This window comes from Protomyctophum parallelum, assembly GCF_964188405.1.
Source record: "Protomyctophum parallelum genome assembly, chromosome: 11".
Taxonomy (NCBI): Eukaryota; Metazoa; Chordata; class Actinopteri; order Myctophiformes; family Myctophidae; genus Protomyctophum; species Protomyctophum parallelum.
In genome coordinates, this window is record NC_139707.1 from 13,733,803 (window position 1) to 13,756,837 (window position 23,035).

General features: G+C 43.6%; 1 protein-coding gene across 1 annotated transcript in view; it reads left to right on the forward strand.

Annotated features, from left to right (window-relative positions):
* The window catches only part of gpr39 (G protein-coupled receptor 39), a gene marked incomplete at both ends in the record, with an annotated part of 32,123 nt that extends 9,310 nt beyond the window's left edge, over positions 1-22,813 (forward strand). The window contains one exon of the mRNA XM_083776691.1: positions 22,290-22,813. Within this exon, the coding sequence (XP_083632817.1) occupies positions 22,290-22,813 (524 nt within the window). The remainder of the gene's footprint in view (positions 1-22,289) is intronic.
* Positions 22,814-23,035: the final 222 nt, after the last annotated feature.

Consider the following 23,035-nt stretch of genomic DNA (forward strand, 5'->3'; position numbering starts at 1 on the left):
ATTTTAATTAAATGTTTTATAGTGAGTGATGAAAACATGAAAACTGTATTTATTTAATCTCTTCCTGTGTATTGTCTATGTCCTATTGTGTATTATAGGATCGGGGCTTGTCTGTGTTTGTGTATCTGTGTAAATCATATTTACTTGCGCAAGCAGAGCGTGCAAGTAATGTTATCAGACAGGTGCTACGATGCGTATGTCCCTTAGCAGCATTATGATATGACGTCATATGCTGGCACGGGACATACGGAAGCAGACCGTGTGCAGGTCTGTTTTCCGTCATGCTACGAAGCATATGTCCCATGACGTGATGAAGATATGTACCAATGCCAGGGTGTAATTGGTTATCGATGGTGACGTAATGATGACATGTTTCAGTGTCGGGTGGACTAAAGGTAATGCCCCTATGTGTACATGTATGTAATCCAACACCACTGCCATAACAGGCATAAGTAATCATTACGTCATATGCTGGCACGGGACATATGGAAGCAGACCGTGCAGGTATGTTTTCCGTCATGCTACGAAGCGTATGTCCCATGACGTGATGAAGATACAGTATGTACCAATGCCAGGGTATAATTGGTTTACGATTTCCTTTATAGATAGAAGATTTTACCATACTTCAAAATACCACTTTTATTCCTCCAGAAGCAAGGTACATAGCAAATAGCTAAACCTAATAATTGTCTCCACCAGGCCGAAGGCCTAGGGGGAGAGTATGTTTTGCACTCTGTCCGTCCGTGTGTCCTTCCGTCCGTGTGTCCGTCCGTCCTTCCGTCTGTCCGTTATCAGCTAATCTCCGGCACCGTTGGCCCGATCCATGCCAAACTTTGCACACACACTCCCTGGATGCCAACGACGAACCTCTGACCCAAATATTCCTCAACGGCCTGTTATAGTGCCACTATGAGGCCAATTTAGGCAAAACACATGTCCGTTATCAGCTAATCTCCGGCACCGTTGGCCCGATCCATGCCAAACTTTGCACACATACTCCCTGGATGCCAACGACGAACCTCTGCCCCAAATGTTCCTCAACGGCCTGTTATAGCGCCACCAGGAGGCCACAACCTGACCTGCCCTGGTGGAGACCTGTGCCGATTGGCACTTTATCTAGTTCAATATTGCAAACGTTCTTTCACAGAGAGGATGAGATTTGAAAGTTTGTAGCGGTCTGCAGTACTTGCACGCTCTGCTTGCAAGCAAGCAAGTAGGCACTCGACAGAGTGCAGTTCTAGTTTAATATAGATTTTATATACTCTTATGTATATTCTGTTTGTTTGCTTATTGTTGCAAAAATCTACAAAGAGATCGACAAAGCTTGTTTCTACATATACATTAATTGATTGGGTAAAGAGTCATTAGAGATTGAGGTATGATGGTAATTTTACGTCTTTATTTATTTATGCGTTAGTATGTTAAACTCACTGAATATACATATTACTGTAGGAGTATTTTATTGCAATGTACTGTACTAGTATCTTATAGCAATTATATTAATAGGCTACCACATTATTTATTATGGTAAAACAGAGAGGTCACGGTGGTGGAGCGTTATACGCACATCGACAGTGGGTGCTGGGTTAAATCCAAGGCATAAATAATGAGAGACAGATAGGTGGTTTGCACATCATTCCAAAATTATTATCACAAAACTAGAATACAAATATCCAGAATGTTATTATAAGTGTTTTTCATTTTATTATTACTGCATAGTATAACTAGCATCAAGAAGGGATACACAGAGAGAGAAGTGCTACTGGGTGAGGTGAAGTCTGAAGAGGTACGTTATTTTATTTTTTTAAGATTTTTTTTGCGGCTTACGCCTTTTATTGTTTTTTTGAAGGGACAGACAGTAGGCTGACAGGAAACGGGAGAGAGATGGGGGAAGACATGCAGTAAAGGCCGTGTCGGGCTTGGGAGTCGAACCCGCGGCACACTGCGACTGGATTACCAGTCGTGTGCCCAGTCGGTTAGGCCACCGCCTGGGCAAGAGGTACGTTTTCAGTGGAAAATGTGGAGTGAGTCTGCAGTTACCACAGGAGGGGAGGGGAGATCAGAGCAGGTCATTCCACAACTTGGGCGCCAGGACAGGAGGGAGAAACGTCTAGGATGCTCGGAGCATTGGTCAGCGTGTCAAAGGAGGGGGGGGTTAGCTACAGTTATATGTGAGCAGGAAGTGGTTTAGGGGTAGATCATGTCCTGGAGGTAACGGGAAGCAACCAGAAGCCAGTGAAGGAAATGCAGGAGTGGGGTGACGTGAACATTTTGCTAGGTTGAAGACCAAGCATGCTGCAGCATTCTGCGTCATTTGGAGGGGCTTCAATGAGCATGCTGCGAGGCCAATAAGGAGGCAGTTCTTGCAATGGTTCTGGAGATGACTGAGGCCTGGAGACCGGATGGTCCTGCTGACCATCCCGGCCACTCTCAGGTTCTTGGCAGTTTGAGCAGGAGTTCGGGTGTTGTTGATGGAAATGGAAAGGACATCCATTGTGAGATGTCAGCCAGGCAGGCCCAGCTGGACATAGTATACGGTATACTTGTAGTATACCATGTATGGTGTGTATGGACACAGGATGCACGGTCTGTGTTGAATATAGACACTTGGATCCACATGAGTTTCTGTTGGGGGAAATGTCATACAAATAATGATTGAGATGATGGCGGTCCTTTTAGCACAGGATAAAAAGAGTTGTGCCTCTCAGTTACACACATGAAGTATGCTGGTCTGTGGTGGAATGATGTGTGTGTGCGTGCGTGCGTGCGTGCGTGCGTGTGTGTGTGTGTGTGTGTGTGTGTGTGTGTGTGTGTGTGTGTGTGTGCCTATTTTGAGGCAGAGAGATTTAGCCTTATAGTAAAATATTTCCTGAAATTGATGACATGAGAGAGGTGTTAAATATTTAACAGAGCTATTCATTGGCATGCATTATTGTCAGCTGTATCACAACCGCCCCTCAGCAAGGATTAGCATAATGCTGTGATAATCAACAGATGTTGACGGTCCTGCTACTTGGTGTCCCTGTTGTGTGAGATCATTACCAAGCATCGCCATCGGACACTGTGTATGTACGCCATCCATCTTTTAAGACAAACATTGAGGGGTACAATTGTGTTTAGTATCAACTATATATGAATAGGACATTTCATTTGAATATGACTTGTCATTATTGCAGTGGAGTTTTTGTACTGATACCCAGCATTTCCATATCATGGAACTGTAGGGCTTATGCAACAATCTTCACAAGACTTGCTGTCAGAATATTGGTTAAACTGTTCTCTATACTACCATGGATATGTTATTATACAAGGGATGGGCATTGGGCACACATCCATGACAAAGCTGACATGAGTCTCGGTTGAAAGTTGTCTATACTGTCAACTAATCACCAGTGTGTAAAATTATCTCTGGAAATACAACGCCGTCACACATTACTGTCGCTGCTTTGCTTTACCTTGGAATAACTTTTAATCCCAGTTGTGGCTAATTAAAAGTAGTGCATGAAGTTGTTACGGTGTGCACTGCCCACACATGATGACATCCAGGATGGAAGGTTAATTGCTTCAGATAGCTTTTTAGTGACCTGGAGCAAGCACCTGTGAAGTGAATATTAATGTTATAGTTACTGCCTTCAGACTTGTCCTTTGACCACTATTATATCCACAATTGTGATGTGGAAAGTCAGTCAGTGCATGCATTTTGAAAATAATGTCATATGGCAGACAAGTCTATGGACTTTTTAATGTTTGTTTAGAGCACTTAAGACGTAAATCGAATGGCAGCCAAGACTATGGACTTTTAATGTTTGTTAGGCCAGCAGTTAAAAAACATTGATGACGTGAGAAGTTATGTGACAAGAAATCACAATACATACATACACAGTTACTATATAAAAATAATATAAGAAAATACTTTTAAAGAAACTACTATAGGACGTTCAGGACTAGGCCAGATCACAGCCCATATGGGGATGATCTTCACGTCATTTCCAGGATGTCTTCACCAGTTGAAAAAATATAGCTTATTCTGGGCTAGATCTGACTAGTTATGATATGACTTAACTTTTTCGCTGCTATCTACGTTTATAAACGTAGCTAGGCTATCAGTACCTACTGTACTGGTGCTATACGTGTATGTCCGTAGACAACTGTATACTCCATATATGAAAGCAGCGACCGTCTATTTACTTTTTAGCATTGCTCCGGTTAGTATGGAGTTGCTCCGGTTAGTCCTCACCAGCTATGGGGTTTTTAAATCCAGCTCCATCAAACCTCCATTATAACAGGATTTTCAAAGCGCTGTATCTCTAAAGCTTCGAGCGCTGTCCGTGGTGAGCCACCGCGCACCCGAAGATCGTAAATCATTTGTGAGTTTGTATACCGCAACGCTGAGCAAATGTAACTGGTTGTAATGATAGCTAAGGGGTCTGAGCTGTAATGCGACTGAACACTGTGCTCCTAACAAAAGCCCCCACCTTCCTGAATAAACCGGAAAGGAAACAAGGAGCGTAGAGTTAGAGTGGACGCGTGGCATTCCTTAGGTGTGCGTATGCTACGGCACAGAAAAGTGAAGTTGATCTGGCATCTATCTCTCTCTGATTCATCCAGGGGCTTAGTGGGCACTAGAATCTATGTTGGTTGAAATCAGATGATATTCTCGGCCAGATCTGACTAGTCTTGGTTTGACTTGATTTGGCCCCAATAGAGACATCACTAATTCGTCAAGGTCCTGGCCGTGCTTGCTGGGTACTGCAAGTATGTTTCCCCGTTTCAACTGAAATGGAAGTTCTGGGGGCAAATGACTGAATTAGTGAGGGACTAGATGCATGGGACTGACACGCAAGAATTGAATTATTCACCCGCAGTGTACTCGATCATTTGATTCAGTTTTCTGTCTCTATGGATCCTATTTGGAAAAATAAATCAAACTTGTGGGAGTGTGTGAGTGAGTCAAGCCTATAGTTTACGTGTCGCACACCAAAAATAGCAGACAGTTAAACTCTGACCCTGCTTGTAACCTGAGGATGTTTGATGATTGAATCCTCTTTATAATAATAATGAATTATTGCATTTTAATAGCGCTTTTCCAAGTGCTCAAAGCGCTTCACAATGGTTCATTCATTCATACAGTACATTAAGGTGCTTTTCGATAAACCACGTCCTCCCCTCTCTCCAGGTGACTATAGCTCATAAACCGTGACAAGCCTATTGCCACACACACCGACCCCGTCCCATGGATCGATGAGGTTCCTTTATTGTGTAAGACTGCAGATGCTGCTGCTCTGCTCGGTTCTTGTAAAGCGTTTTACTGAGCGACTGCTGGCAGGGAGAATAAACCTCTGGGAGGATTTGTTGCCGGAGATGTATGAACCCCACTGTGCAGGTCGATGAATGTGCCGCCCCGTTCTATCTCTCTGCCCCTTTTGCACTTTTATACCTTTTTTACTATTCTATTTTGTCCACCCTCCCTCTCTCTCCACACGCATGCACGCACGCGTCTGTCTGCCTGCCCCCCCCCCCCCCCCCCCCGTGATAACAGAATGACAGTCGGTTAGTTTAATGACGTGCTCCTGAGCTCTGCACCGCAGCAACTACGCTAACGGCCAGGCTTTACAGAAGTGACAGCTGAGCCCCTCACTGCCCGGGCTCATGGGATGTCATCTGGTTGGTGTGTGTGTGTGTGTGTGTGTGTGTGTGTGTGTGTGTGTGTGTGTGTGTGTGTGTGTGTGTGTGTGTGTGTGTGTGTGTGTGTGTTTGTGTGTGCGTGTGCGTGTGCGTGTGCGTGTGCATGTGCGTGCGTGTGCGTGTGCGTGTGTGTGTGTGTGCGTGTGCGTGTGTGTAATAATAATAATACAAAATAATAAGTAAAACAGATGACATCCGACTTGGCCCTATATGTGCCTGCAGCTGGTCAGGTTTGCCTAGCCTGGGTAAACCCACTCCCCCTGCTGGACAACATTTCATTCTGCCAGGAGGGGTGAGTCTGGCTAAATGGTAATACAAAGTCCTTAAGATTGTATCAGCTTTGGTACCAGCCAATCCGCGACCGAGCTCAGGGCTCTGTGATTGACAGCGCACGTTGGCCAATCAGGAACGATTTGAGCAGTTGATGACGTGTGAACTCCTCGACTCATTCACAACAACAAACATGGGAATCAAGGAAGCTCTTAGAAGGAAGTGAAGTGGTCACGTGACTGGGCTGCGCCATGACACTTTCATGGACACTTTCATGGGAGCCAAACTCACACCGGTAGTGCAATGAATACATGGCAGTGAATGGAGCCGGCTGGACCAGCTCATAACAAACATTATACATGAACGATTGCGAGCTTTGTCATATAATTGGTTCAGGAATATGAAAGAAGACATAAGTGATATCACACGTTTTTTCCGAGTGGTTGTTTTTCGACTTAATAACTATTTATTTTTATTGAGGTATTTATAGAAGAGCACATAGTAAGTTTTCTGCCTGGGCTGCTCTCTGCTCTTTGAAAAAATAAATCACATTAAGTAGTATGCACATCAAAAAATAAGACAGCCTAAAATAACGTGTTATATATATTATTCTATTTTCCAGAAGCGATCACTTTACAAAAGGTCTCAGTCATTCATAAATAATGTTTGTTCATGAGCTGGTCACTGAGCTCTCATTGACTCCAATGCATTCTGCCGAACTTCCGGGTGTAGTTTGTCTCCCATGAAAGTGTCCATGAAAGTGTCATGGCGCAGCCCAGTCACGTGACCACTTCACTTCCTTCTAAGAGCTTCCTTGATGGGAATGAGGAAGTAGGAACGGAACGCGTTTAGATGACGCCTCTTGTTTTGATATACGCTGATTGGCTGAAGGGGTTGTCCGTCAACGCTACTCTCCCGCCCCACGGCTAAACAGCCACACAGGCGATTATGCCAGACTCACCCCTCCTGACAGAATGAAATGTTGTCCAGCAGGGGGAGTGGGTTTACCCAGGCTAAGGTTTGCCGGTAGATAGGAATAGAAATATTGTGCACATGATTCTATCACCAATATAAATGGTATATAAATATAATTATACACTTAAAGACCAAAAGGGACCTACCTGCAATTTACTATATTAATATGGTCATATAGTAATATTTGTACTAAGAGTACAAACAGTAAAATCGATCACTGATATAAACATGTAGACGTGTACTGTACTGTATGTACTACAGTTGATTAATATGAGTATACAGTAGGTAAGCACAGGTATGTGCAATCTATCACCAGTATGCATTACTGTGAGATGTTTGAACTAGTTGCACTCAGACTAGCAAGCACTCACACTCACACATCCCAGAAGATAACCTCCGAGGCAAAAACAGACACAACTCTCAAGGTCTCAAGGCGTATTTCAAGGAACATGTTGTTGTCCTCCTGAGAGGCCCCTCTGGCATGTTTCTAGGTTGCTGAGGCTGAACAGGTGAGGATAACATGGAGGATGGTTTTCTGTTTCTTCTTGTCTCGTTTCCTTTGGGAGGGAAACAGCAGAAATCGAGTAAAGGAGCTATGCCTTTATCCAAACAAACAAATCGTCTGTTTCTCGCATTTGCTCTTGAAAAGGCAATTAAAAAGAAAGTGGTGAAGAAAAGGATGAGCTCTCCAAGTTACCTTTGATCATTTCGGCATGGGAATTTTCATTGAGTGGCTTGTGAACTTTATCACTGCAGGCATGGCATCTGATTAATAATTCATGCACATCTCTGGAGTGGATACTGACATTTTAGTACAAGTACATAACTTTAACCCTAGTCTCCCAATGCAACGTTTTGTGAAAATAGACAAAAAAGTGAGTGTGTGTGTGTGTGTGTGTGTGTGTGTGTGTGTGTGTGTGTGTGTGTGTGTGTGTGTGCGTGCGTGCGTGCGTGCGTGCGTGCGTGCGTGCGTGCGTGCGTGCGTGCGTGCGTGCGTGTGTGTGTGTGTGTATGCGTGCATGCGTGCGTGTGTGTGAATATAAGCATGAATTGAGTATAATTGGATGGAGATTAAAAAAAAATGTGGGTACACTATGAAAACCTAGGGGTTCAACTTCTTTGTCTTTATAAACGATTTTAAAACATAGATTGGTTACGTAACCAACAACAGCCAATTAGCTACTACAAACGTTATGCAAAGCTCGGCCAATCACAGCAGAAGTTGTGGTAGGTTACTCCAGAAAAATAATAAGAAAGTGTGACAATAACTGTAGTCTCTGGCAACCACACTAATAATAATAATAATAATTAGAAAAGTCTCAATTTGGAGTCAACATCTCCGGCAACAACAACCGTGGCGGCTCTCCCCTATAGTTACTTTCCACCAGTGCAAGTATCTAAGGTCCTTCTAGTACTAATCAAACGCAGCTCACGGAGCGGCGGAGTCAGTTCAGTCAGTCAACCTCAAGGGAGGTTCTTGCCATGCTCAAAGGCCCATACTATGCTCAAGGGGTTAACATGCTGCATTACTATGTGGGAGTATACGTGTGTGCAAGTCTCACACGTCATTCGCCGATGCGGCAGTCAGCGGACTAATTGGGCAGGCTACTTAAGCTCACTAGACTCCATGCTCTTCCTGCCTTCCTCTGCTCATGGTTCCCGTTGTATGTGATGTTTTCTCCCACCACCACCCCAGCACCACCGGTGGGCTCTGCTATCTATGCTCCCCATGGGGGGGGTTATTGTATATCTATCTCCCTGCTCTTATGTTTATGATGTTGCTTAATCATGCCGAGCAGGGAGAAACGCCAAGTCAAATATCATATGCACACTCATTACTCATTCTGCAATAAATATTGTTTAATCTATTCGTGAGTTGTCTGACTGAACTCATCGTTGATACTGTGTAGGTCCTTCATGAATGCCAGCTGGATCAATATGGGCCTTGTGTTGATAAAGATGATGAAGGTACTATACTCAGTGTGTTCTTGAGTGTTGAGAATGAATTGAGTCAGTGCATGTTTAAGTGCTGTCAGCGAGCACACTTGGCATTGCCTCAAGCGGCTTTTGGCATGTTGACAAGTTGTTAAATCATTCACCCCCCCCAACATTACTTCCAACATTTCCCCCCTTGCTTGCAGAGGAAATCACGAATCATTCTGACTCCACTATGGTTGTTTAAGCAGAAGACATCCACAAGTGTCATGCACCACCAGACGACCACTCAGGCTACTTCTACTTTGCTGCTGTCCTTCTCTTATAGTCTCTATATCTGGAATGTGATGCTGTTGCTGCAGGGTGAATTAGTATTAGCATATGTTAAAAATGTGACAATTGTAGTTTTAGCATTGCAAATATATTTTAATTTACATAATTGGATTTGTATCATTTTTATAAATCATTTTATCATTGTATTAATTGGTTTTCAATTATAAACACAAACGCATATGCTGTCCATCTGAGTAGACAGGTCAAAAGTTCAGTTGTTATTTGTATGTCTAAAGACACATTTAAGACACACTTAATACGATTTCTTTTTAACTCAGGTTATCATAATTCATGCGTCAAAGGGCTGGACACACTATGGAAATGTACAGAAACATATGTATATAGGCTACAACATAAGTCAATGGACTATGCATGCCACAACAACGAAATGTAGGACATAATTTACACTTGGGATGGGTGTTAGGAAAGGTGACTCCCCTGAGTACAGAAGGGTTATCTATTAGGGTACACACAAGAAGAGAAAGTCTCCCTTAGGATGATTACATTACTTCCAACCTGACTAATATTCACTGAATGTATTTGGTTTAATGGCTATAATTTATCTAGCATGATAATTAATTTTCCTACACTTTTCCGCGGATATGAGCTAATGAACATTATGAATAGTCACTTTTTTATCCATTTGCTGCAAGAGGAGAAATTACTCTATTTGTGCCCGGCAAATCAGCAAATGGAGGTTCTCTCTGGCCAGTCTCTCTAATATGAGATCACATTATCTTTTCACTTACATATTACATAGATGTAAAGAATCAAAGATGTAATGAAATCTTTGGATCTCCTAGGATGAATGTAACTAACTGGTCGGCATAAGTCTATATTTTAATTAGGCGTAAGAGATTAATTCATAATGTATTTTTGTATGTTTGGGTCCCGGGGACGGAGGGAGACACCAAATTTCTCTTTTGGGTCTCAACGTTTTGTAACCCCTAGTTTAGTCTAGTTGCACCTCAATGGTTTGGAATTTATTGCTTTGGATGTAACGTAATGATACCAGAAAGTTTAGACACTTTCACACATCACAGGAAAGACTTTGAAAGATTGAAATTCACGTTCAAGTCAAGTTGAGTGTCTCAAACAAACAACACTTGTTTGAATGCAATGCGGTTCTCTGTTTCCCAGGACAACTGTGGTATGATGTTGTTTCCTCTGACAGTGCATGGGAAGTTCCAGGAAAGTACAACACATGCTTCCATGTGTTGTGGTAATGCCTCTTCTGCAGTGCCACACTGCACTGACTGCAGGAAAACAATTTGTATTTTGTCAGGACGAAAACATTTGAGTAACATCTTTTCAGTTGCACAACTTTTGAAAACATGTTTTAATTATTAAGTAGGGCTGGGAAATATATCGCTATTTTGATATCATTATGAGACTGGATATCGATGGGGATTTTGGATATCGCCCTCCACTCCCTGGTAGAAAACAACAACAAGGAAGACAATGACGTCACTATATTGAGAGCGACGCCCCTTTGCACTATAGTTCACTCCCACTCCTAGACCAGGAAATGTCTCACGTTCGCCCAGGCTTTCATTTTTTTGAGCTGTAGCGAACGAAAATAAAAGCCTGGGTACAGATTAGACCATATCTAACTCTGTAAACTGCGTTAAATATCAATGTATAATGACCTATCATTACATCACTGCCTAATTCTCCACTGTATTCGAAAGTAATGACAATCAGACGGACTCCAATTACAGCAGGGACAGGAAATTAATTGCTTCAATAATCTGGTGTAATTGCTTTCTAATTAGTTGCCACTTTATAGTTCTTCCCCGCGGCAGAGAGACAGTAAATATTCACCCGTGAGAGAGTGTGCATGCATTGGTTGTGTCAGTGAGTGTTCAACATGAGGTCAGAATTTATAACGGGCAGCGGAAGCGACCAGCAGATATTCAAACAAATCAGAGTATTTCACACCAGAATTCAGGACTGTTAAGTAGTTTATATCGTCACCCGCCCTAAACCACTAATGATTTAATTGTCTCGAAAGTCGAATCTTTCACAAATAGAATGTGGAATTCTGAACAGCAGAGTGGACACAGTGACACAGTGGTAGCCAAAACAAGTTTACCTTTATACCGTATGTATCCCTGCATTCAACTTAAAGGTGCTGTAAAAAATGTCTTTTGGTACTGTAGTTTGGGATTTTGATAGAACAAAACAAATAATCTATATTCTCATAGTAATCATTGCTATAAAGTGTTAGTTCAGTAACAGGGATCTCTCCGTCTCTCCAGGTCTTTAGGCCTAAAGAATATACATTTTTAGGTGGGTAAATTTCCAATTTGATAGTGTACCAGTTCCAAATTTGTCTGCATTTTTTTGTTTCATCACTTCCAATTTCACTTGTTTAGCCTCTGTTACTGACAAACCAGTGTTTGAATGTTGTACAGTAGGGCCAGTTTGTGAATTGTAACTCATTCTCTATATGACTCATCCAGCTATAGCTACCCATGGAGGGCATTCCGGGGCAAAACGGAGCAAATGTAATGGTTCCTCATGGGGATGGACCCGAAATGCTAATGCAACGGCAAAGCAGCAATGTACTAACTGTGATTTCATTTATTTTATCTCTACAGCTGGTAAATGGTAAATGGTGCATTTACTGTATATAGCGCCTTTATCCAAGACGCTTTACATAGATTGTGCATTACATTCACCCATTCATACACCGATTGCGGCCACAGTCGTCCCTATATGCGATTTATTTGCCTCCAGTGTTTCTCAAACATTTTCATGTCAAGAACCCGTTAATTGATATACATATTAATCTGTTACAGTCCACCGCAGCAATCCATCTCCCAGGCATGTAGTGCACTGGTAAGGGGACATCCTCGCTCTCGTCTGAGCAGATACCGATATTAAGCCACTCTGACACTTTCATTGCTGTTGGGAGGAAACCTCCTAACTCAATGTTTTAGTTTGATCAATGCTACACCCTTTACTGTCTGTGTTGGTTAAAAAAAAACATTGAACCAATGAAAAGTATTAGAAAGCGCTTCGGACAAAACCTCTTAACTCCATTGGACTCTCAAACTGTCTGCTAAAGCAGCTAACGCCATGCACCACCTCTCCCCCTCTCATGTACAATATATAAAGTCAAAATGTATGAGGCATTGCATTGTTATAAAAATATAAAACATATATAGGGTATACCTACCCTATAGTATAGGGGACACGGAGAGAACATGAAAACTCCACACAGAAAGGCCCTTTCGCCAACCCCGCATCGGGAATGGGCACTGATGACACGGAGGAGAGAACACGCCCCCAGCGCCTACAGCGTCAGTGCGACAGCACTGCCGACTGTGCCACCATGCCCTGTTTGCTGCTCTAATGTTTAGCAAATTTTCAAATGTAAGAAAAGTTGGTCAATTTGTCTCAGTAGGTTGTTTCCTTCAAAAGTTATGCTGTTTTCTGTGTTCTTTCTGAATTGAATACGGATTTGGGTATAGGATTGACGGATTGTGTAAGAAAGGGTTAAAAATTAACCCCATGGAACATTTTTCTTGTCGGTTACCTGGCAGAATAATAAAATACACCCTTCAAGGATTCAGAAAATAACTGTTGGAACATAAAAATCCACCTAGGAATTTAATAAACAGAGAAATATAGATGTGATCCAAACTTCATAATAACCTTTTTTTTTATTCCTTGGGTCCTAATTGTACGGAAACATGTGTTAATTTGTCCCTGTAGGTTGTTTAAAAATGAACCCCTTGGGACATTATTTTTTCTTGTTACCTGGCAGAATCTTAAAATAGGATTAAGAAAAGTCAGGTGGCGTTAAAAAATCCACCCTATGCACGTGAACCATCTGACTATTAATAATTGCTTTGGAGTTGGGTTTCATATCATGAAAATCCACCTGTGCATTTTTAACATTGACGCCAAGTGACATCGTGACATGACGATATCTCATCATGCAACACGTTTTGTGAGTTATAATTTATTAACGATTGGGGTGAATGGAAAAAGTATAAACTCCTGCCGAGGACAGACACCATGCACTTTGAAAATGTTCAGTTACAGAAAATGAATTAAACAATATAGGCCTATTATTTAACAATGTGTGTGTGAGAACAGGTCACGAAAAAGTTATATATAGTCAATCTGTTGAAAAATCTGGCTAAACTCATTCTGACATGATTTATTTATTAACCCCAGTGATAAGAATTCTTATCTGCTATCAGTCTGCTTTAACATTCCTTTCTTTCTAGTCTCAATTTCTGGTCTACTCCCCCCTCTGCCCCTACCTCTGGTTGAGTCATTAGATTTCTATACTTTACTTTTTCCACTGTTCTCATATTTTTCTTCTCACACTTGCCGCTCATCATATATTAATTTGTTATTCCAGTAATTCGGCCCTGACTTTTTGGCCCAGACAGGCCCACCACAACTGGCACGCAGATAGCAAATGCTACCGCCCTGCTCCGTCGAGGCACTCACAAACAGTCCTACCACAACTTTTACTGAAAAACATCCCTCCATGTTCTTTAACTTATTTTAATTAACCGGAATGCTCCTTTTTCATCACCCAGGCATATGCACGCCTGTCCGCCACTACTAATCCAGTCCTTTGGTTTTAGTTTTGTTTTAGCAAATAAATAAATAATGTTTTTTATTTATGTTAAAGCACTATATTATCATCATTGCTATATGGGTTTGTTCAGTCACATGGGTCTCTCCAGCTATATAAACAGAAACTACATTTTCATGTCACATTTTTGCTAATCAGGAGAAAGTAGCCATTTATCAGCTTCATTATAGTCTTCCAGTTCCAATTTTGTCCACTCGTAACTTGTTACTGAATAAACACTATCAGAATATATAGCAATTTAATACTTATTTTAACCAAAGAAAATCACTTACTCTGGTGGTTCAGATCGAGGACAGAGTCTAGGGTTTGAACCAGTCTCTTGACCTTGACCTATACTCTCCTCTCTCATCTTTTTACTCTATCTGGCAGTGCAGAGTTTCTGTCAACGTAATCTTTAAAAATGCAGATCCTCTACATCTAAAAGAATAATGATTGACCTGCTCGAAATGTGAATCACAGTCTGAATCGTATTATTTCACTACTTGATAAGGTTGCTGTGTTCAAGGCCTGTGATGTACACTGCAAAGTTTGATTTGATGGGGAAGCCATGCTGTTTAATTCTAACACAAAATGTTAATACGGTTTTAAAATATCTACAGATGGGAATGGCCAGTCTGGTGGGTCTGCTGGTTTTGGGACCTCAGGTTCCGTTGAGTGGTGATAGTTTGAGGATCTTGGCAGGAGCTCTTAATTGTTCCCTTTGAACTTCAACGGGAAACATGCACTGAGTTGATTGAATGCATAGACCAGCGGCCATCTTGCAGGCCTACAGTTAATTATTTCTCTGCCGGCTAGCTGTTAGCAAAGGTATTGTGTGTATATACACATTACACACACAGATCTGGGATTCTACCATTCTGCCTTTAATCTGCCTTTAATTTATCCAATAATGAGTGTAAAAGATGGACGGAGTCCTCTTTAAGCAATATGAACGTTTATTAGAAGACAAGGTTGGTGATACAAGGTTGGTAGTTACGTCTCTGTCTGTCTCAGTATAGCTATATATGAACGGACATCCTGTCTGCTTCGCGCCTGTCCTATATACCGTAGTACTGCGCAGTGCTGCGCAGGTACAATTGTGCAGTCACAATGTTACCGTATATGACATCTCCCCCCTTTTTTTCTTATTATTATTTTTTTTCAGGGAAAACAAAACATCTCACATATGCTGTACTAGAATGAAGTCAAAATACAAATCAGACAATATCCGTAGCAGATGAAAATAGCAATAACACAACACTATTGTAAACATTTTAGAGAAACATCACTTTCATGCAATTCAAGTCTAACTGCACTTATAGCTGTCAAAATAAAATAAAAACAATCAAAACAGAAAATCCCAAGCATTCAACGTCTGGATCTTTTTTTCTTTTTTTTTTAAAGCAAGGGCAAAACAATAGTGCATCAAAACAAGTCCCTTGTGTGCGTGTTTGTGTGTTAATTTTCCCCCCCAAAGGCCATAATGAGTTTCACTCAATCACAGGTCAAGCCTGTGAACTGGTTTACACACCCTTCCAGACTTGGTCATGGACTGTCCAGTCAGAGGTGTGCTGGGTGTAGTCACAGCCTGGTTCGCAGGGACAGTCTCCGGTGGGGTAGTCACTGCAGGCTGTGTATCCATTTCTGCTCCCTCAGTAGAAGTAGATGAAGTGTGGTGGGAGAGCGGAGTTGCCAGGAAGTGACGACGGTTCCGCCGCAGTACTGCACCTCCCTGGGTGGTGACGATGTAGGATCTCCGTGTGGCAGCAGCCTCCTCCGAGACCACCGCTGGTGTAGACCACGACTTTTCATGATCCAGTTTGGTGAAGACTGTGTCTCCTGGTCGTAGAGCAGGCAGGGATCTGGCTCCATGACGGCGGTTGTAGTAGTGAGCCTGCACTGCTTTCTGACTCACATCGTTCTCTCTCACTGCTTTCCTGCTGGGCCATTTAGGCAGGAGATTCTTCTCCAAGATGGGGACTGTTGTTCTGATCTTTCTCCCCATTAACAGCTCAGCTGGACTGAAGCCTGTGGTGGAACAAGGAGTGGATCTGTAGATCATCAGGGCTAGCAGCGGATCTCCCTGCTTAAGGATTTTCTTGGCTGCCTGTACGGCTCTTTCTGCATGCCCGTTGCCCTGAGGGTGATGTGGACAAGATGTGATATGTTTGAAATCTAGCTCCTTCGCAAAGTTCTGGAACTCTGAACTTGAGAATTGAGGACCATTATCGGAAACGACCTCGCTTGCGATGCCGAATCTCGCAAACACAGTTCTCAGTCTCTGAATAACATGTGCACTTGTGGTTGAGGACAGGTGCAGTATTTCCAGGAATCTGGAGTAGTAGTCGGATATCACCAGATAGTTTTTTCGCTCGTGCTCGCACAGGTCTAGTGCGATTCTCTGCCAAGGGCGGTCAGGCAGTGGTGTGGAGACAAGAGGTTCCTTTTGTTGAGTCCTCTTCAGTTCATGACACACCTGGCATGACATCACTGTGTTCTTTAACTCCTTCGACAGCCCTGGCCACCATACTGATGATTTTGCTCTCTCTCTACACTTAATCAGGCCTTGATGCCCGTGGTGTAGTTTCTCCAGGATTTCACCTCTCATTGACCTTGGCACAACAATCCTGCAGCCACTTAGGACTAGGCCGTTTTCTACTGAGAGCTCCGACCTCACTTTAGTGTACGCCCTGGCATCCATTGGGACACTACTAGTGTGTTCGGGCCAACCTGACGTGATGAGCTTACTGACTAACTGTAACTCCCTGTCAGTTTCAGTCGTCTTCCTGATGCTCTCCAGTTTGCTTGGTGATGCTGGAATCCCTCCCACTACTGTGGCTACGTAGCAGGCTACATCACTGTGCATATCTGTCTCATCCATACTGCATGTCAGCGGGCTGCGTGACAGCGTATCTGCTACAACAAGAGTCTTTCCTGGTGCATACTCTGCCACTGGGCTGAATCTCATGAGCCTCATGAGTAAACGCTGACATCTGATAGGGACATTTTCCAAGCTCTGACTGTTGATGAGAGGCACTAGCGGTTTGTGATCTGTAACTAACCTGAACCGTTCCAGGCCGTTCAGGTATCTGTCAAACGAACTTCTCACACCCCAGCCAGACACTCCTTTTCTATCTGGGCATAGCGTGTTTCAGCATCTGAGAGTCGTCTGGAGCAATATGCCACAGGTTTCCACTGCTGCCCGTGGAGTTGCATTAGCACAGCCCCCAGTCCATAACTGCTGGCATCCGCTGACACTGCAGTGGGTCTGGTGACATCATAATAAGCTAAAACTGGTGCAGTTGTCAACAGCTTCTTTATGTTTTCAAACGCTGTATGCTGTGCATGACCCCAAGTCCACTCATTTTTACTCTTCAACAGCTCATGGAGCGGCTGCCCCACTGTTGAGAGGTTTGGAATGTATCTCCCCAGGAAAGTTACCATGCCCAGAATTCTCTTTAACTATGTGACATTTCCTGGTGGTGGCATCTGGTGAATGGCTTCAACCTTCCCTGGGTCAGGTCGGATCCCCGACTGGTCTATGAGAGGACCCAGGAACCGCAGTTGACTTTGCCGGAAAGAGCACTTCTCTGCATTCAACTTCAGACCAGCCGACTTTATGCGTTGCATCACTTTGTCGAGGCGGCTGTCATGTTGTTCCATTGTAGTCCCGTAGATCAAAATGTCATCCATAAAGATCTCCACACCTTCCAGCCCCTGCAGAGTCTCCATCATCTTCCTCTGGAATATCTCAGGTGCGCTGGTAATTCCAAATGGCAAATGTTTGAAACTGTATCGGCCAAATGGAGTAATAAAAGTGGTGAGCCTGCAGCTGTCTGGGTGCAGTGGAATTTGCCAAAATCCACTAGCAGCATCAAGTGAGGAAAAGACAGTTGCACCACTTAGCTTGGCTGTTATCTCATCCACTGTAGGCAGGATGTAATGCTCTCTCTTGACTGACTCATTCAGTCTTTTCAGGTCTACACAGATGCGGGCTTTGCGCCTGTGAGCTTCTTCAAGACAGGCACCATGGGTGCACACCCCTCCGTTGGTTGTGTCACGGGCTCAATGATGCCATTACTCTCCATTCTCTGTAGCTCTTCCTTCACTTTCTGGAGCATTAAGAGAGGTACTTGTCGTGCAGTATATACAGCATACGGCTGGCCATTGTCTTTTAACTGTATCTTCACAGGTTCCGTTTTCAATGTCCCATAGGCTGGTTGCTGCTCACTGTTCAGGCTGATCTCATCTACTCTCCTCACTAGGTTCATTGTCACTGACATAGGGCGGCTGAGTAGGTTATTAACAGTGCGGCCTCTTACTACATAAGCTGTGAGTGGATATGCCTTCCCTTTGTAGGCTACAGTGGTCTGAAACTTCCTTAGACATTTTAATTCTCCTCCTGGGCTATCCAGTGGAATGTCTGGTGGCTCTAGGACACTCTCTGGGGTGTATGTGCAATATGTCTCCTCACTGACTACATTCACATCAGCCCCTGTGTCTATCTTGAACACTATTGGCCTCTTATCCAAAAGTAGCTCAACTGACCACTGTTCACTCTCCTTGCTTACTTTGCTTACTTTCGTCACAGCACCAAGAAAGTAAGATGGTGGCTCAGGCTGCTCTGTTTGCTCAGTAACCTCACTCACTTGCTTCTTATTCCTACAGACTCTAGCCCAATGTCCAGCTTATTTACAGATATGACAGGATGGATTGTTCAGCAGGGCAGTTTTCGTTTTTAGCATGTTGTGCTTTTCCACATTTAAAACATTTCCTTTCATTTCCCCATTTTCTGTCTCCTGGCCCACTCTGTGGTTTAGACCTTGGGTACCTGTTGCTCTGCCTCTGCTGGCCGTGGTGAGTAACTTCATGCACTGCTCCCCCCACAGCCTCTCCCTGCATGTTGACGTGTGCAGCGACCTCTTCAGCCTGTCTGACCGTCTGTACAGTGTGCGCCAATGTCAAATCTTGCATCAACTGCAGCTTACATGAGACTTCTTTGTCCAGTATCCCAACGACGATCCGGTCCCGGATATTCTCGTCCCGGCTTGCACCAAAGTCACAATGTTCCGCCATGTCATACACAGCCCTTATGAAGGTCTCTGCCTTCTCTCCCGGCCTCTGAACACGCTGGTGAAAACACGTGCGTTCATGAATGACATACCTCCTCGGAACGAAGTACTTGTCAAACTTCCCCACTACGATGTCATAATCCTCTTTATCTCCTTCTTGAGCAAAAACGAAAGACCGGAATACATTTTCTGCCTCGCTTCCCATGGCGTAAATTAGGCAACTCACTTGTACCGCTCCCTCGTCTTTGTTTAGTTTCGTAGCGATTCTGTACCTCTCGAACCGCTGTTTGTACTCGGGCCATTCTGCCGGCTTATCAAAGGCAAAGTTCACTGGTGGTGGACATTTTGGCCATCGTGTGTTCGTCTTCTCTCCTCCGTTACTTCTGACACCATGTAAAAGATGGACGGACGGAGTCCTCTTTAAGCAATATGAATGTTTATTAGAAGACAAAGTTGGTGATACAAGGTTGGTGGTTACGTCTCTGTCTGTCTCAGTATAGCTATATATGAACGGACATCCTGTCTGCTTTGCGCCTGTCCTATATACCGTAGTACTGCGCAGTGCTGCGCAGGTACAATTGTGCAGTCACAATGTTACCGTATATGACAATGAGTGGTAACTGGTACAGGTGAAAACAACTTTCAGAGCTCACCGCAGCAGAGCATTTGTCATATGCGGCCCGCCGGGGGGGGGGGGGGCCTTGGGTCATAGGCTCGGTCGCCTTTTAGTTATCAAAATAATTATGCAATTTAGCGTATAACCAGCATGCACAGTCAGAGCTGCAGTGCACTCTGGATGAAGTTATACAATTATTTCACCTGTACCACTCGCTCTTTGATATAATAATCAATATCAGATTAAGGTAAGAAAATGGGGGAGGCATACTATGATCCGACAGGTGCGCTGGGGGTCGGGAGAGGGTTGCGGTTAGGTTTAGGTGTCTGCCCCGGGGGAGGTTAGGGTTAGGGTGAGGGTTTGAGGTAGGTTGTCGTTCGGACCAATGCTCCGTCGGATCAATGTACTGTACTTAGAAAATGGGTAATCCAGAATTCTCCTTTAAAATCTTGTCTAAAACCAGCATGAAAGTTTGAGCCAGTAAGTAAATCATCAGATACCACAAGTTCCACAACCCCACAGTAGTAGTTGAGTTACTGTTATTTTTCCTTCATCAGACATCTGTGACATGGCTAATGGCTTCCATGTTTCTCCTTACACTACCCTGGAAATGATTCACTATGTTTTTGGAATTTCAAACATGTCTAAATTATTCAAACACTTCTTCAAAACACCTCTGTCCCTCCCCAGGAGTCCCGTGTGTTTGGTAAACAAGAGTGCATGTGGACATCCATTTTCCTTCAGCAGGAAATGAGATGTGGGACAGAGCAATCTGTTACATTTTGAAAGCCTATTTGGTCACAGTGTGACTCACATTAAAAGCATTGGTGAGACGGATAAACAGCAGATAAGAGAAGAGGACTGATGTGAATCACGCTCCTTCTATGGAAGAAGCACACAGAGATAATTGTGTGGACCTAGTTTTATGCGTTGCAAGTATCCTTTGTACATCTCCTACTCCCCACCCAAATAAATAAATAAATGAATAAATAAATAAAATATATATATTCCTCAACTAGAAAAACTACTCTTTGGCACCAGGTCAGGTAGGTTATTGTGGGTCAGCAATTTTCGGAATTCGTCAATCAGGATGGAATATAAAATCGACTTGCAACTTGGAATAGGCAAGTTATATAAAAGTTTAAGGGGAAAGGATAGATATGGACCTAATAATAGTGTATTCTTGGGACTGTACTGTGTGTGAGTGAATGAGTCATCACTGATCAGCGGGCTGACGGCATTGCGGTCCCTTCCTCCCCTGTCTTTCTGTCAATCCCCCGCTACACTGTACAAGTATGTAGCAATCCAGATACATACTGTATCAAACATGTTTGAAAATGAGTGGCTCTGATCTGATCAACTCTGGACGGTTCAAGATTGGATCTTTGAACACACAGATCAGGGGATCATCCTGCTGCTGCTCCACTCAATTTAGTTCTGCGATAACATTGCAACTAATTTAAATAATTTGCATCGCACTCAGTGTGCAAGGATGCTTGTAGAGGATGTTTTTTGTGCGGATTTCGGATCTGCAAATAGCACGAAAAGAACGAGTTCTGTGTGCATATCCTGGTGTTAATGGTATGGTCACATATAACCCCCTATAAAATAAACTGCTCAATGCTGACAGCCAGCCAGCAGGTATACCAAATTACCCACATTGAAAAACAAAAGCCTGTTGGCTGCCGGACAATTCGGCCTGGCTGTCGGAGACGAAAAAAAGAAGGGGTTTTTGTTTCCCCAGAAAGAAATACTGAAAATAGCAGATACAAGCTCACAGCCTCACAAGCTGTCACAATGCAATGCGTTTAGGGTTTGCAGATCTGTTATTTTCACCAAATTTCTGTTTTGAAAGTTTGGAAAAAGTTTAATTGGGAACTCAGGAGTTACACTAAACGATTATTATTTCATGTCAACATTCAGTACAACTATCAGATTACAGCATACCAGGTCAAGTAATGTGTCACTTTGCAAGTTTAACTAAGGTTTTCCACCTGTCCAAAGTCATTTCTGATACAGACAACCTTTTTAATCATCCTACGTTATATCCTTGTTGACATAACGCCATTCAGGTCAATCTATTATGTAGTGACATAATATATAAATATATTTTCCCCCTGGATTCCTAGAGAAATAAACAGAAGGAAGAGTTGAATCGAGGGAAGAGGTTGGGGTGCAGGAGTAGCCTGGTTAATAAACCAGACCAATTTCGCACAACATCCGCCGGCAGGCAATTTTCTTTTTGCCAACGGCTGATTCGGTCTGGTTTATTAACCAGGCTAGTGCAGGAGGACAGCAAACTTGAAAGCAATGAATAGCCAAAATAGCCAATCTACAAGCGTGGTAGGCCTACCTATAGTTACCCACAACCCATGTCTGATCTGTCGTGAAGCAGAACAAACAGGTTGGCCAACAGATCGCAGGTGTATTTTATACTGTGGTGATTGCAACAAGGATTGGCTGTGGTGAGTGGAGACAGCTGTAGTGTATACGGGTGATTGTTAATGGGAGTGGCTACTGTGTGGTCTCTACTCCTGAACCTAAGTTGAACAAGACTACATTAAAGGGACACTTCACCCAATTTAGAACAATTTCCCTTGGGTCTTTATGTAGGTAATATGTACAGTACAGAGCACAGTACAGTAAGTATAACAATACAATGTATAGTTGCACCGCTCATTTCACACATGTGTGATTTTCATAATTACACTGATCAGCAGTGAAGCAAAATCTCTGCCTCCCATTCACTATTTCTCCTGCTCCCCCCCCCCCCCCCCCCCCCATTCTCATTCCCTCTCAGGTCTGATTGTAGGCTCCCTGATGGTGTGCTGGATGCCCAACCAGGTGCGACGCCTCATGACGGCGGCGGTGCCCAAGTCCGACTGGACCGTGTCTTACTTCCGCAGCTACGTGACCCTTCACCCCGTGGGTGACACCTTCTTCTACCTCAGCTCCGTCCTGAACCCCTTCCTTTACAACCTCTCCTCCCGGCAGTTCCGGGAGGTTTTCCTGCAGGTGTTTCGCTGCCACATCACCGTCGAGCATGTCAACAAGCGCACTGTGCTGCGGAGCTCCGAGGCTGCCTCCGCCCGCTCCCTGCGGCCCTTGCTACTCAAGTCGCTGCGGCTCAGCAAGGCGAGTCGCTCCACCACGCGGGACAGCAAGGACACGGAAGCACCGCGACCCGTGCTCACGACCTTTCAGAGCGCCAGCACCACTGACTCCGGAGTGGGCTCGGACACGCAGGAGACCCTGTGCCTGGCGGAACAGTCAGGTTCAACTGCCAAGACAAAGAGATCTGTTCTCTCAGAGAGCGAGATATAACACAATTGTAATGCAACATGAGACACAGTCAAGAACATGACTCAGACCTTTTTCCTTTTTTTATACAACGATGCTTGTACTGCGTCCAGTAATAAAGATATGGATATTCTGTATGCACAATATGGGTATGCGCATGCATAAAGTGAGTGGCAAATCGAGTGGCAAATAGGACTTTTCTGTAGGTGTTCCCGCACAACTTGTGGGTATGAGGATGTCACTACC